Here is a 14,832-nt window from a genome sequence, read left to right on the forward strand (position 1 = left end):
TTCCCTCCCTTTCAAAAACCATAAATTTTACTTACCGGCATAAGCATTTCTCATGACCTAAAGCAATGAATTTGCTGAGGCTTGCCCACATGAACACAGTTCCTTACATACTTGAGGACCTATTCTGTGTGCAAGACCAGTTTCTTTCCTTTTTTTAACATGTTATCTGTAAAAAAGGCTTCAAGGCTTCCCTTTCTCAAGAAAAACACACCCTGTTATCTTCAAGTTCAAGAGTACGAAGAACATAATTTTCTCTTATTGTACTTATCAGAATAAGATGGCATGTTTTATTGTCACAGTTAAAAATCTAAAATTAATCAGTGTCTGTCTACCAGATTTTGAAGTTTATATTGTGCTAAGAAAAGAAATTATATTTATTGTCGTATGTTCTAGAAATTTGTGTTTGTATTTGCAGATAATAAATTCTTCTTCAGGTTTTAAAGTTAAGCATTTGTATTAAGTTAATCAGCGAGTATGGAAACCAATTACTTTCATGAAAACTAATTTTATAGCACCACCCAAAATTTATTTTTTGAAATATCGGACAAGAACACATGCGTAATAATTTTTCTTTCGAATTCAAATATATTTTTCAATTAAAATGTCCGTCATATTGATATAAATATGATGTAGATGTGTCCATCAGTGTTTTTACTTAAATCAGTTAAAGACTCCATGGATGAAATTGGAAATATGCGTGGCGAAAATAAATCTACTATAGTTTAAACGCCTAAATAGTCACAAAACAGTGTAACCTGAATTAAATGAAATTAAAATAATAACTAATAAATAAATCTAAATTTATTCCCTAATTTACCCTAACAGATCCTCATTGGGACGTCATCAAACAACTTTAATAGTAGGTCACTGATAAATTTACTAAGAGAATTAGCAAAATTATACTGGAAATATATTGCGAAACAATGCTTTTAATTTTAATGTACTTAACTTAATATTGAAGAATGATTCATTTGTTTCGATAACATTGAATTTATTTAAATTTCATTAGTTATTTATTGAGTTATTGGAATCTTGAATGAATATGTTTCTGTTATAAGTAAAGTGCATATTTCTAATTTATATATTAACAAAAGTAGGTAATTTGGGAAAGTTCAGGGGATCATTATCGCCGGTTGATCAAATTCAATGGTTGTCGACAGGCGAGCAGCGACGCTTCCAAAGCATTGTGATTCTACTGAGTATTAACTTTGAAAACCGAACATGAAAAAATATTCAAAAGAGATGAAACTTGATAACGTTATAGACCATTTAGTAACTTAAAATAAAATTTTAGTTATTAATCAGAAACTTGAGCTTTCCGTTTCTTGCTCAAAAATTGAATAGCAGCGGAAATGAAAACAAGCATTTCTTGTTCAACTAAAAGAAATTTCCAGTGTTTCTCGTCTTTCATGCTCGTTAGTGCCAAACAACTCAGCCTTACACAAGCACTAAGTTTTTGAGGAATAATTGCTTCCAGCTTTACTTCCAGGTACTCTTCTTTCGCAAGTGTCCAAAGTTTAAAAATTTCCTGGTCTTCGTATTTCAGTTAAAGAAAGCACTCCTATTTCTTCAGAGAGGGGATAGATTCCGAACACGCAGAATAAATATTGCTCCCGTCATGCTTGATGAAAGTGATGGAAGGAAAATATTTTATCATGGCTACTTTTAAAAACTAGCAGGTGATTTAAAATCAGTTCGGACGTCACGTTCTTGAGAAGATCTGCCATAAAAGTCCGAAGAAACATCTCAAGACTTTTGTTTACTTATTATTTAAAAAAAGTGTTTCTTAAAAATTTAGAAGCTATTGCTTGAAGACAGCCCATTTTCTTCTTTTGTTCCTATGGTCTCGTTTAAGTTGTATAACTGTCTTTGCCGTTTAACAGTGTTTAGTTTCCAATACCAAGTACTTCGAGATACAATACTTGAGTCATTTATTTCTGAAGGTAAATTATACGCGCTGAAGGCCGTAACTTAACTTTTGCGTTTTTGCCAAATCATACGCTAGCGTACTATTGGGACTGGGACTCAATTGCAAAGGATACCTCTGGGTGAACAAAAAATAGTTAACGACCTCTGATTTAAATTACAGCCGTCCTGTGTCTACAGCTAGAATTCATAAAGGGTAAATATTACTTTGGCCTGAAATTGCTGAGCAATTATAGTACCTGTTTCAAACACTTCGCAGGATACATTGATCACACAGTTATTTATGAATCTGGATGTTCCCTTTAGCTTAAAAGAAAATACTTCAAAATACAGTTTCGTCTCTATGTAACCAACAGAAAATGGCTCACATGTGCATTGGTAGCCTTTAGAAAGAACTCCTGTTCTTAAGTCTTGTGAAAAATACCCGTTTTAGAGATTTCCTTTTCTAATGACACATAAAGTTCTCGACTGAACTAAAGGAGACCATTTCTCCTAGACGTCTGGCTTTATAGGTCTAGAGATGCGCTATTTAGTTCGCAGTCCTTGAACTTTCATAGCTATTTATGGTGCCTATGGTACCTTGATTTGTTTCCAAGGCATACAGTCTACCATTTGAGAGATATTTAAGCTCTACGATTTCCGCTTAAAATTATCCAGTTTGAATATATTACCTTCAGCCTAATGAATAAAGTAAACGCAGTTTGACCAAAAACAATCTGGAATTGTTCAATTCTCTAAGTAATTTTTGATAATTGTTTGAAAACAATGGAACTGGGCTAACACAGTCTTACATTTCACTGGTTTTTGTTTACTTATACAAAATACAGTAAAATGACAGATCAATTATTAATTTATATTTCACATCGGTAAGCAGTTGCTTCTGAAAAATAACCTAAAATTTACTTTTTACGCTAGAAATTTTTCCTCATACCCTTCTAATGACTTTAATTAATTTTTTTAATTTTAGATATAAATAATTAAAAACATTATATTGCTGCATCAGAGATTTAAAAATTAAAATGCGTTCCAACAACAGCTAAATGGCTGCGATTTCACAAACCTCAAAGTATATAGATAGATTCATACCATAGGTCATCATTCCAGAAACGTAACTGGAGGAAATCTCTTAATGATCCTACATTTTCTAACAGAAATTATTATTTACGGAAGCAGCTGTGAATTAATTTTTATAATCGTGTTTATATAAAATAATTTCATTCTGCTTGGCTTAACATTAATTGGCCTACCAGCGGCAGATCGGGTGAGATCGCTGAACACTGATAGTTGAACGCGGTTCTAATCCCGTCGATCAGGCTCGCTACATGGATATCTTCCTGGTTCTCCGACTTGTTTATTACGAATACGAGCCAGTTTCACTTAGAAAGTCATTCACAAAAGCATCCCTTTCTTTAGACACGCAGCCCTCACATAGCTTTGCCTTATCCTAATTGATTTGCCAGTTATCTTAATCTTCAAATTAATCGCGAAAGTTGAGTCTTCTCCTGTAGTAACAATCAATCTTTTATATACTTCTGTGTTAAAGAAATGCATGTAGCATTAACCCACTTGCAAAATAAATAGCATAAGATCCCTTTCATAAACCTCTTGCTCGACAAAGTTTGTCTGCAAGCTCTTAACAACAAAACTTTTAACCCAAATTTGTTCCGACTTGAAATGTGTCTCTTAAACATGTAGTGCATGTAAAAAAAAAATGGAGTAAATTTTATCGAGAGCATGCAAGTAAAAACCGATCGATAAAATCTCGCTTATTCACTGTCTCAATTTTCTTTCTGAAATAATAATTTCTTATTCGATGGGTAACACTGAAACACGAAAAAAAAAAAGAAATTCGTAGTTTGAACTGGCTTTTGTAATTTTTGAGCTTCGATTTACTTTTAATGTCATCTTTTTATAGTGAATATGATATTCAGCTCTTTTATGTGTTATTAAAACTTTCGAAGCTCCTACTGTAAAAACCTATGGACTTTTTTTTACTGTGTAAAGTAGAAGCTCGAATATCTCTCAAAAATTAGAAACTCTCCAAATAGAAAACTGTAATTTGCTACATACTGAGAACGATATATGAAATATGGTACTTTTTCAGCTTTCGTACAACGATTTATTTAATACTTTTTAATTTCTATTTTAAGCTAAAATTTCTTTTTTTATTATTATTTTTTATTTTAAATGTACAAAAAGATATAGCTAATATATAAAAAAAATCAGTAATCCTTTTTTTAAAATACCTACTTAATATATAATAAATAATTTTACTTTTACTTTTACACAGTACATCTACAGCCGTTATAGTTCTCTATAGGGCGTTTATAGCCCTTATACTCCCTTTATAAATCCCCTTGCAATTTTTTTTAATTCATTCACTCGCTTTCCCTTATAAAGACAGACTTTGGGAAGCTTGATCTCAGGTTCTAAAAAATAACTATAGTCATCATCGGGACTTAAACAGGTCGACAAGCACCTTTCCTAGCCGAACCGGTTGTCCAGCTGGCGGAAAAAAGGAAAGAAAAAGAAAGTAAGTCTCTTTAGTATTAAATTTTATAAAAGTATACTCTTTAGTCTACTCTTTAGTATTAAATGTTATAAAAGTATACTCTTTAGTCTACTCTTTAGTATTAAATGTTATAAAAGTATACTCTTTAGTCTACTCTTTAGTATTAAATGTTATAAAAGTATACTCTTTAGTATTAAAATTTTATAAAAGTATACTCTTTAGTATTAAATTTTATAAAAGTATAATCTTTAGTATTAAATTTTATAAAAGCATACTCTTTAGTATTAAATTTTATAAAAGTATACTCTTTAGTATTAAATTTTATAAAAGCATACTCTTTAGTATTCAATTTTATAAAAGTATACTCTTTAGTCTACTCTTTAGTATTAAAATTTTATAAAAGTGTACTCTTTAGTCTACTCTTTAGTATTAAATTTCTTTACTATTAAATACTCTTTAGTATTAAATTTTATAAAAGCCTTTGAAAGAAAAAGTTCTTTTTATTTTAAAATTTTAGTTCTTAATTTTAACAACCACTATTTAAACTACTACATACATTCTTTTTATTGCTATACACAATCTTGGCATAGAGGTTTCTGAATTGCTTCGTTATTCAGCTCTAGAAATATACTTTCATCTCATCTTTACGGTTTCCTGAATTGCTGAAATGCTCTCAGAATCATGACATTTCACAGAAGTTTCACTTTAGGAAACAGAAAGTAGTGACCAAGTCTGGAGCATGAAATAACGAATGAGCCAAGTCTGGAGCGTATGGGATATTAAGAACTATTGCACTTTTCTCGTTCTAAGTTAATCATAATTGCATTATGAAAAGAAAATTTCAGTGTTCCTGGTTTTCAGGCATTGAATCCCTAACGACAGTTGCTGGCTGTATAAAATCGAATAAAAAAGTCGTGGTTGGGATGAAGATAGAAGAAATGTATCTCGCACACTAGTAAGATGAGTGAATGAAGATAGCTTGAAACTGCTGCTTGTAAGATGACTGGAACTTTATTTAAAAAAGAACAACCAGCTTGATATTTAAGCATCATTTTATCCTAGACGACTAATTTCATAACGCATATCTTCTTGACTGAGATAGCACAATGGGTACGATCTATCCCAGAATATTATATAAAACATATTACATTTTTAGGACATAGTTGAAAGACAGCCAAGCTGTTAATTATGTGCTTGCGTAGCGACAGCAGGAAGAAAAGTGAGTGAGAACTACAGCAGGTCCTATAAATAAGCTCGGAATGCTTTGTTTGAATTCGGACAATGGTTAGGCAAGAGGTCATTGCAATGCGTATTACTGAAGAAGACTTAAAGACGCAAAATGGTGCATCACAAATTCTTTGAAGGGGGTTGTGCATTGTGCATCTAAATTAAAATTAGGAATCAACAAGTCTATTATCAATTAAGTAAGCAATAATTGTTTTTCATATATTATATTTTACAAGCTCACACACACATATGTATACATATTTATATAGTACACTCCTCATTAACTCAGTTAACCGAGGTAATATCGGGAACGACTTCTACGAGTAACTCAAAAACACTGCTAATACGACAGCAGTTAAAGAGCACAGGAAAAGGAAAAAAAGCCCATATTATAAATAATATAAAATACTGTTAACACTTTAATTGCATTTTTAAGCAGTTAGGTCTGAAAAATAAATTCATTTGATTATATTAATTTAATCAGCATATAGAGTCATTAGGTTTCTTTTCTTATGCTGGAAAAGTGAAAAATGTACAATGCCCTCGCCGGGACTCGAGCCCTGGCCCTCTCGAATACGCATCGAGTATGCTTCCAATTACATTACGAAGGCATGCGGAAAAGAGGGAGAAAGTACCTTATAAGTATTCAAAATAAGAAGAATAATGTTTTTACTTACATTATTCTTGTATTTACACACTCTTACTTTATATTTTTAATTTAGCAGATTATTTTTAATCGGTGATTTAGCAGTTTTTATATTCTAGATTATGTGCAGTTAAATTATTTATTATTCTAGAGGAAACTGATTCCTTAATACAGCGATATCATTTGCTATCGCAGCTGTTATCCCACCATTTCTTCCTCTTTTCGTATTTTAAGTAGAAATTTTGCTTTATTCTGATGGTTTATGACAGTAATATTTGCATCATTTCGAAAAAAATAAGTTTATTGTTTTGAGACAACGCCCAGGTAATCCACCTCCTTTTGAATGAGAGTTCGTCAGAAGCTTTTTAACGTTAATGTTAATACGTTAATGTAATGTGTGCAATGGCATATATATATATATATATATATATGTTACCGGCAAAGTAATCATATTCGGTATTCCATAGAACACCTAGGCATTTTATACAATTCCAAAAACTAGTCGGCAGTGGGCGAAATGATTAAACATTTCACACATTGCCTAGACTTTCGACAGAATGCAAAATGACAAACTGCCAGAGTATAAAATATATCTACATAGTATTATATACAATGCCTGGGAAAAGTACATAATAATTCGTGCAATACATTAGCAGTTATAATGAGGGTGACAGAGGATAGTTTCTACCGAATTTGAACTTCTGAATGAATTTTCAAACAATTGCATACCAGATCAGAGTTCATCTTAATAATTAAAACTTGCTTTGGATTAAAAATTTTCCTGACTACGAAATTCCTATCAGGCTATTTGCAGTTGCTCAGTCCAATGGAAGTAGCCAAGGATTTGTTATATGTAAAAAAAAGTGACGAAATGTGAAATGTCTTTGTGTGAGAAAAGTAATGAAGTGAATTCAAAATGTCATTCAAGGCTGCCATGTTGAAACAAATAGGTTAATTTTAATTTCTTATTTTTATATGATTTTTTTAATAAGAATCCACAAATTGTTTCATTATTTTTCTATATGTATTTTGAATAAAAAGCATTTTAATGGTACTTTTTAGTTATTTTTTCAAAATAACATTTTTATTTTTGAGTAATGAACGTCTTTTAAATAATAACCATATCAAGACCCTTTTCTTCCTTTTTTGCCTAAAGAGCATTCATTTATCATACAATAGAATGCCTTTCTGTAGGTATTATATATTAACAAAGCCTAAGTGTATAATAATTCTCATATTTCATATTTTGCCTGAAAACTCTAGGCGTTCTATAAAATACCTAGGTATTCTATAAAATGCCGGCCTTTCATAATTTGGCGGTAACAATAAAATTGAAAATGAACGAAGAAACTAAAAGAAAACGAGAAGCGCTATAAGTAGCAATCACAAAAAAACCCCTTTAATTTAGATCAAAATGATGCATATGAATGTGAGTAACGTAAAATCTCGAAATTTTAGTGTTGCGATATGTATGTACATATACACACGTTTATGTTCAATACGTTATTATCAAATGAAAAAAACTGCCGTATTAAATCTAATATTTCTTATTAAAACAGATTGCGTGTGGGGGTTTAATATATAGCGCTAATTCCAAATATGGAAAAGAAATTTGGCATAAATAATAGTTCCGCATTCGAAAAAGCGACTTGAAGAGACAAAGTCTTGCTCTTACGATCATGAATCTCGAGTATCACATCAAATATGAGATAGATATTCTGTAAACAAGGAACTAATAGAACAAACTGGACAGTGAAGTGACCTTTCAAGGTTGTAGGAATGCTTTATATTGATCTAAGAGAAGCTGCTGTGGTGAGAAGGTACGCAGCATAGCTTCATACCCAGATTGTGAAATCATTGGAATCGGAAGACATGAATCTGGATGTCCAAGGCATGTCATCTTCCGCCGACAACGGCATTATTTGTCATAATACAAACTTCGGATGTCATAAACAGAACGTCATTGCTCTGGACTTTACTGTTTTCACGGAAAGACCAGAATCTCGGAAAACTGTGTCTTTTTGGTTTCACGGAAGCAGACTGTATGCAGTGGCGCCAGGTGTGCTGGTATCATTGCCATTCCAAGGGAATTTCAGAGCCTAACTGAACCAAGGGCTATGAAAATCGCTAATGGGAACCGAAATCCGTAGCGTTTCTTTCTTTACTGATAAGCCAGGATGTGTTTTGGAAAATAATTCTTTCTAAATGACTTTCACTAAATACCAAACGTAAGTCCCAGTAAAGCCATGATAAAAATAGCCTAGAAATCGACCATTTCAGGAAAAGTCATTTGCAAGTCCAGCTGGGATAGCAACTGGTACCAGAAATTGAGAAAAAATCTTTTCCTGTTTATCATCGCAATGGAACCAGAATTTATTTTGGGGTTATAAATATGATATGTCTTCTCTGTTTATGGGTTATAAATTGTAATCTATTACTTATTATATGGATACAAATAGAAACTGTAGTAAAATTCTGTGAGAGCTATTAGACAGAAAAAGGTTAGCTCGTTAGGATAATATATGCCTGATAATTACTTGCTTGACTTATAAGATGAATACGGTAAATCGTTTTTAATCTATAGATCAGAATTATCAAGTTTTTAGATTCATTTAACTTTTTAAAAAATATATATTATCCTCTTAGATTTCACATGAATACTTTGGAAAATATTTAGATTAAATACTTCGAAAATATTTAGATAAAATTAAACGTCATAAAGGCAAAGAGTTTTGCATCTGACGTGAGTAACCAACCTAAGAATACAAAATTAAAAATACTTATAAAGACTTCTTATGTGGTCTTAAAAATGGGAAGAATGCCATCGAAGATCTAATCTAGAAATAGCAGAAGCAATTTTAGCAATATTCTGATGTTGCAAGAGCTTCAGAAAGGATGCTGATAGGCATACCTCCCACACAGATAACTACTGAAAGGTTGAGTTCGTCTCTAAAAATAATCGGGTCATATTTTATGGATTCTATAAAAGATCTGGTTGAATCAGTCCTGTTTCTAAGGCAACAGTTTCTAAGGCCGTACCTTTGTAAATGTAGCAGACATGACTATTTTCAATTCTTTATCTTTGTATTTTTAAATGTAATTATCAAAGAAATGTTGTTCCTTAATTTTGAGAATTAAAATTTAATTTCATATATGATAGTTGTTTCAGCTATTAAAAAATAACAAAACTAAAACGATGATAATAATTACGAAATAAGAATGCATAACTTTAAGCAAACAAAGAAATGAAGCTTCTAATATCAGGATCGGAAATTATTCCCCTTGGTCCTTCCTCAATTGTGGTATTAAAAGCAGTTTAGAAATAATAAAAACGTGCACAATTATCCCAGTTACCGCGTGGCATTCCCGCGTGGAGGCTCTCTTGATCTAAATGGAAATCGGCTTGGAAATCGAATGATCCGTGATTCGAATCGCGGCGAGAACATAACGAATTTTTCACATTTCTTGGCTCCAGAAAACCTAATGTCCCTACAACGGTGACTGGGCTAAAATAATATTGGTAATCATTCCCCACCACCTAACTATGGTCGACTGAGGTTCATGCTTTTTCCCTTTCATCCTTTAAGTGACGAAGAATATAAGGAATTACCCCATCCCCCCTGTGTGTTGTTATGTTGTAAGTGATAAGAAATCCAACTGGCAGTTCGAATATCCGGTATTTAAATTCACGTTTCTTTCGGAAAAAACTAATATTTTACATGATTACTAAACTATTTAAACGAGATTAAATCCCATTACTCTGAGTACTATATTGAGACAAGAAAATTAAATGCTATATCTGCTCTTGCATTTAATGGGACTGGATTTTCTTTATGTAATTATCAAGACTATGATTAATAGCAGATCCACGGATGAGATTTTAGTGTAGGGATTAGGATATAACAGTAAAGAGTACAACATGTTCTTTTTATTCTCAGCCTGCTGGGATCGAACTAAGATTGTAACAATAACACAAATCAGGTCATTATATGATGATTCCTAACACAGATACTAAACAAAAGACCAATAGCATATTAAAAATTTAATTGATACTAAACAAACGAGCAATAGTATATTAACTCTTTAATTGCTACTAAACAAACGAGCAATAGCATATTAATGCTTTAATTGATATTAAACAAAAGAACAATAGCATATTAATGCTTTAATTTTAGCAAGAAGAGATAAGTTTTTGTTGAGTAATAATTAGAAAAATCCATCCTCCCAAAGCAAATTATTCTAGTGCATTTATTGGACTTGTCAGCTTTCAACTTAGCTGAAAATATTGAAGGAAAACAAGAGAAGTCCCTGATTATGCTAATGAACTTTTTGCGTTCAATTATTCAATTGTTTTTGGGAGTGGCGACATGCTGGCATAGGTGCGTATATTAACAAACTGAATATTAGTGAGAAAGACTGAAATTTATTTTATGGTGTTGTATCTATTAAAACACGAATTTTAACATCAACTAGAGGTAAACACACTGCAGACTGGTTAATCCAGCTGACTTGATGGCGAAAGGCGTTGGGTTCAATTCTGGAGATAAAAAAGAAATTGACAAAACATGATGTTATACACAGAATTTGAAAACTTCAACCGTAAAACGAATGAAATGCTTTAATTTAAGAAATTTATAGCGATTATTAGGTTTTTCTTTGGAGCAAGAGACACGAAAAATTAACTTTACCATTGCTGAGATTTGAACTGCGAACCTTTCGGTTGCCAACTAGATATGTTACCCACTTACTTCACGAGAATATGCACAGGAAAATACGATAATTCCCCTCATATTTTCTGCAATTAAAAGGGGTAGAGGCCCGAAGCCCAGTCGACCAAATCCAGATGGTGGCGAGTATCGGCCACCATACTTTGTTTCGGGTGCCGCTGAGAAGATTATTATAGTTATCGTGACAGCAGATATGAAAAGCTCTCTGCGTCTTGGCTGGGATTCGAGCCGTGCCGTTTCCAGCTGTTAAGTGGATATGTTAACCATTTACACCGACATCGCGAGCAGGTGGAATGTAAAAATTGCTTTTGAGTTAACCGGTATGTACTAGTCACGATGTTCACAGCTTTCTCTAAAAGCTCTGCAATGAAGCTAATTATGAAAAACTCAGGATTTCTTATCATGTACAGTACCAATAAACTAAAAATTGGAACAACAGCGAAAGGCTGTATAGGAAACAATTTTTGCTTAGAGTAAATTAGCATATTTGTCTAAGCTGTTGAGCTTTATTAATTCCTAATAAAAATGAAAATACTCGCCGTAGTTTGCACGGTGTAGATTATGATTATTTTACAAAATCTCGTGTCTTAAAATAAATCTAAGCTCTGTTTAAGCGTTAAAAACATCCTCTATACACTTTATTTCCTCACAAAGCGATAGTAGATATCTACTTCCAGAAATGCAGTTTCTAGAAATATTTAAAAACCTTTATAAAAACAGTTTCAATATTTCGGAAGGGATGTTTCTGATAATACAAAATTAGACTTTTTGTAGGATCCTCAAAGAGCAAATATTTTATTAAATTAAACATTCACTATACTTTAATAAGTTAAATGAAAAATTCTTTCGTTCTAAGTTAAAAATTTGCGAAGATACGGAAAAATGTATTCAGTTAAGTCTTTTTTAAAGTCTATTTTCAACACAATGTCAATATTTTGCGACAAAATGTAAGGAACAATTTTTAAAAATATTCACTTTGAAGATTATTCTTCCCTCGGTAGGTTAAACAGCATTTGATATTAAACCTGCAACTCATATATGAAAATATAAATTTCGCAAATCTACGTCATAATATATGCTATATGAGAAATAATATATTGTATTTGCAAAACTCATAATACTAAAATTGTCTTCATATAATTATCTACCCAATTTTTAGAAACTTAATTAGAATTACGTGTTTTCCTTCAATATTTAAGAAAATACAGCCCATAGTCATCTTTTTATGAACACCTTATATTCGCAAAACTGGAAAAAAATTGCAAATTAGTTTAGTTTGAAATACTTTAGTTAATTTATGCGAGTTTAGGGAAAGTTTTATTTCGGAATAAACTACATTAAACGCTATGGCTTTTAAATTTGAAGAAATGACAATCCTAAGCAGATTAGCATTTCAGTTTCATTTGTTCATTTTATTAACTACACTATTTACTGCTTTCAAAAGACTTAACTTAGTTAACTTTGAGAAAAATGAAGTTTACTTAAGACTAAGCATATATGCTTTTAAGTAAATTCTTTTTATCATAAACTTGTTATACTAAAATTGATTTTGTTCGTTCCATGGGAGATGTATTCTATAGTTTTTATCTCCATTTCAATTCATAAATTATTTATTTAATCATAGGATAAGCTTCGAAACAATCGCTTTCGTATGTAACATATTTACTCTGCTAAAATTTGCATCCGAGCCCGATTTTTTTTTCGATGATGATATCCATTCCTTATGCATTGTATACAAGCACTTAACAGTGTTATATTAGAATAATTAAAATACTTATCCAGTTTTCTATGGAACAGAGGCAAGTTCCGGAGCATGAAAAAGATGAAAAATTTTTAATATTACTTCCAAGCAAGGATGGAAATATATCATCTCTATTTAATATAAGCTCGCTTAAAAGTAATTACTTTCGAGAATAAAGAACACATACTTTTTTTTTCAAAATCGACATTTATTTGTTTTAATGACAAGAAAGCGCATTTTTTGGGGGATAAAATATTCTGAATGCAATATTTTGAAGTGCATGTACTGTTCTTTCTATGAATAAATATATCGTAACCAATTTAGATGAGTGCTTTGCTTGTAAATGTTTACTTTGAGATTCAAGTGACACTGATAAAAATAAAAATAAAAATAAAAATAAGGCGTTTACGGTATTACGATGTGTTGTGTGTAAAACGCATTTTATTAAATTAATCTGTCTTCTAGTTTTTGCAATGATTTTAAAAGCTTTGTTTAAAGATTCCTTTAGAAAAGTATCATAAACACTAAACATATTTTTAATCTTTTGGGGATAATAGAACACTGCAAAGCTCAAATTAGCAGTGTCTGAAAAGGACTCGAATTTTCATCGCAGTTCGAAAGCTGTGACCATCTATGAAAATATATTTTGTTTGTTTTGTTCATGTGATCGCGGCAAAGCTCAAGGCTACCTGCCTAAGGGGAGGGATGCCATCGTGGAGGACTTTCTAAGGGAAGCTGGCTCGTATACGCGTTACAAATGGGGAAAATCACGGAAACGCTCCTGCAACCACCTCGTTCGCTCCTGCAACCTCCTGCAAGCAGCTTACCAGTGTTCAGCGACTTTCCTTCTCGGCCGTTGGTGGGCGAAAATATATTTATTTCTGCTTTTAGAATATACTATACAATAAATAGCATGTCTTTTGCAACTGTATGTTAAAAGATAATAAACTTAATAGTTTCCTACAGATTGCTATGAGATATTTCTGGCGTAAATTGAGATAAAATGTACTCCGTTAACAAATATGAAGGCGATTACCAAATTTAATCAGTTAATAGATTCGAAGGATATTATGCTGCCCGGTAAAATGGTTAGAGCCCCTGGCTGCTGTATCCTTCACTGCGCTTGAGTTCGAATCCTGGATAAGGCGCGAATCTTGTAAATGTATGTTGTCCGTGCAGGCCCTCAAAATACAAAGCGAGTCGAAAGTCCTCTCGAGTGGTTTGGTGGTAGGAAAAGAGGAGCGGGAAACTCAGATTTGTGGTGATGACGGTAAGCTGCATTGATGGCACCTATATGGAGTTCATGCCAGTTACGCAAGTGCCCATTCCAATCACAGACGCTATCTTACACTCTTTGCTACGATAAAATTCGTGGACTTGTTCTGATTAGGTCAGAAGAGGGCGAAAAACTACAATAGCAACAAAGGATGTAATTTCTATTATCCCTCTTTTTTCTTCATTAGTATTCAAAATGTAACATGCATATTGTTAACTTTTATATAAATGTGCATAAGAAATCACACGTTAAAGACATGAGATTTTTAAAACGCTAAAAGAGCGCATCTTTATAATATTTCTTCTCTCATCTGTACAGTGCAACAGAATGGTATAACCATTATTTTGCCATAAGAAAAAGTAGGCTCAAAAGGTGTAACACAAGTTGTAAATTAATTGAAGTTCTAAACTATTACATTAATTAATAGAATCAAAAATATATTTTAAAATTTTAGATGATGGAGTAGAATATTTTTTTCGTTCTAATTACTCAAATATGATGTTTATATAAATATAAATTCCCTTGAACAGCAAATTAAAGTTAATGCGGCATTCGATAGCTAAATGTTACTGCAAAGTTTAGATTAATATAATCGTAAATAACAATATTGTGATGTAATAAAGTCCGAAATTTTGATATCGTTCTATGTATGTGTTGTTCACTTTCATCTTGCTCCTTACAGTGGTTAGCACTGCTGACTGTCAAATCTTTAGGTCTGGGCCCGAATCCTGGTGAGGAAATGGATATTTGTGGCTATTTATTCTCACATCTCTTATC

The 14,832-nt window shown here is 32.0% G+C and overlaps 1 protein-coding gene across 4 annotated transcripts in view; it reads right to left on the bottom strand.

Annotated features, from left to right (window-relative positions):
- LOC118183197 (uncharacterized) overlaps window positions 1-14,832 on the bottom strand; it is a 509,384-nt gene that overhangs the window by 455,465 nt on the left and 39,087 nt on the right. For 2 of the 4 annotated variants that reach the window (XM_085809467.1, XM_085809463.1), the window contains exon 1: window positions 36-193. The exons of the other annotated variants lie outside the window; for them this stretch is intronic. In XM_085809467.1, coding sequence (XP_085665593.1) covers window positions 36-91 — 56 coding nt within the window. In that variant the 5' untranslated portion in view covers window positions 92-193. Of the gene's footprint in view, window positions 1-35; window positions 194-14,832 lie in introns of those variants that run through there. 4 annotated transcript variants of the gene reach the window in all.

The sequence above is a fragment of the Stegodyphus dumicola genome, chromosome X2, assembly GCF_044657685.1.
Source record: "Stegodyphus dumicola isolate Sdum_Otavi_A_Nest chromosome X2, ASM4465768v1".
Classification (NCBI taxonomy): Eukaryota; Metazoa; Arthropoda; class Arachnida; order Araneae; family Eresidae; genus Stegodyphus; species Stegodyphus dumicola.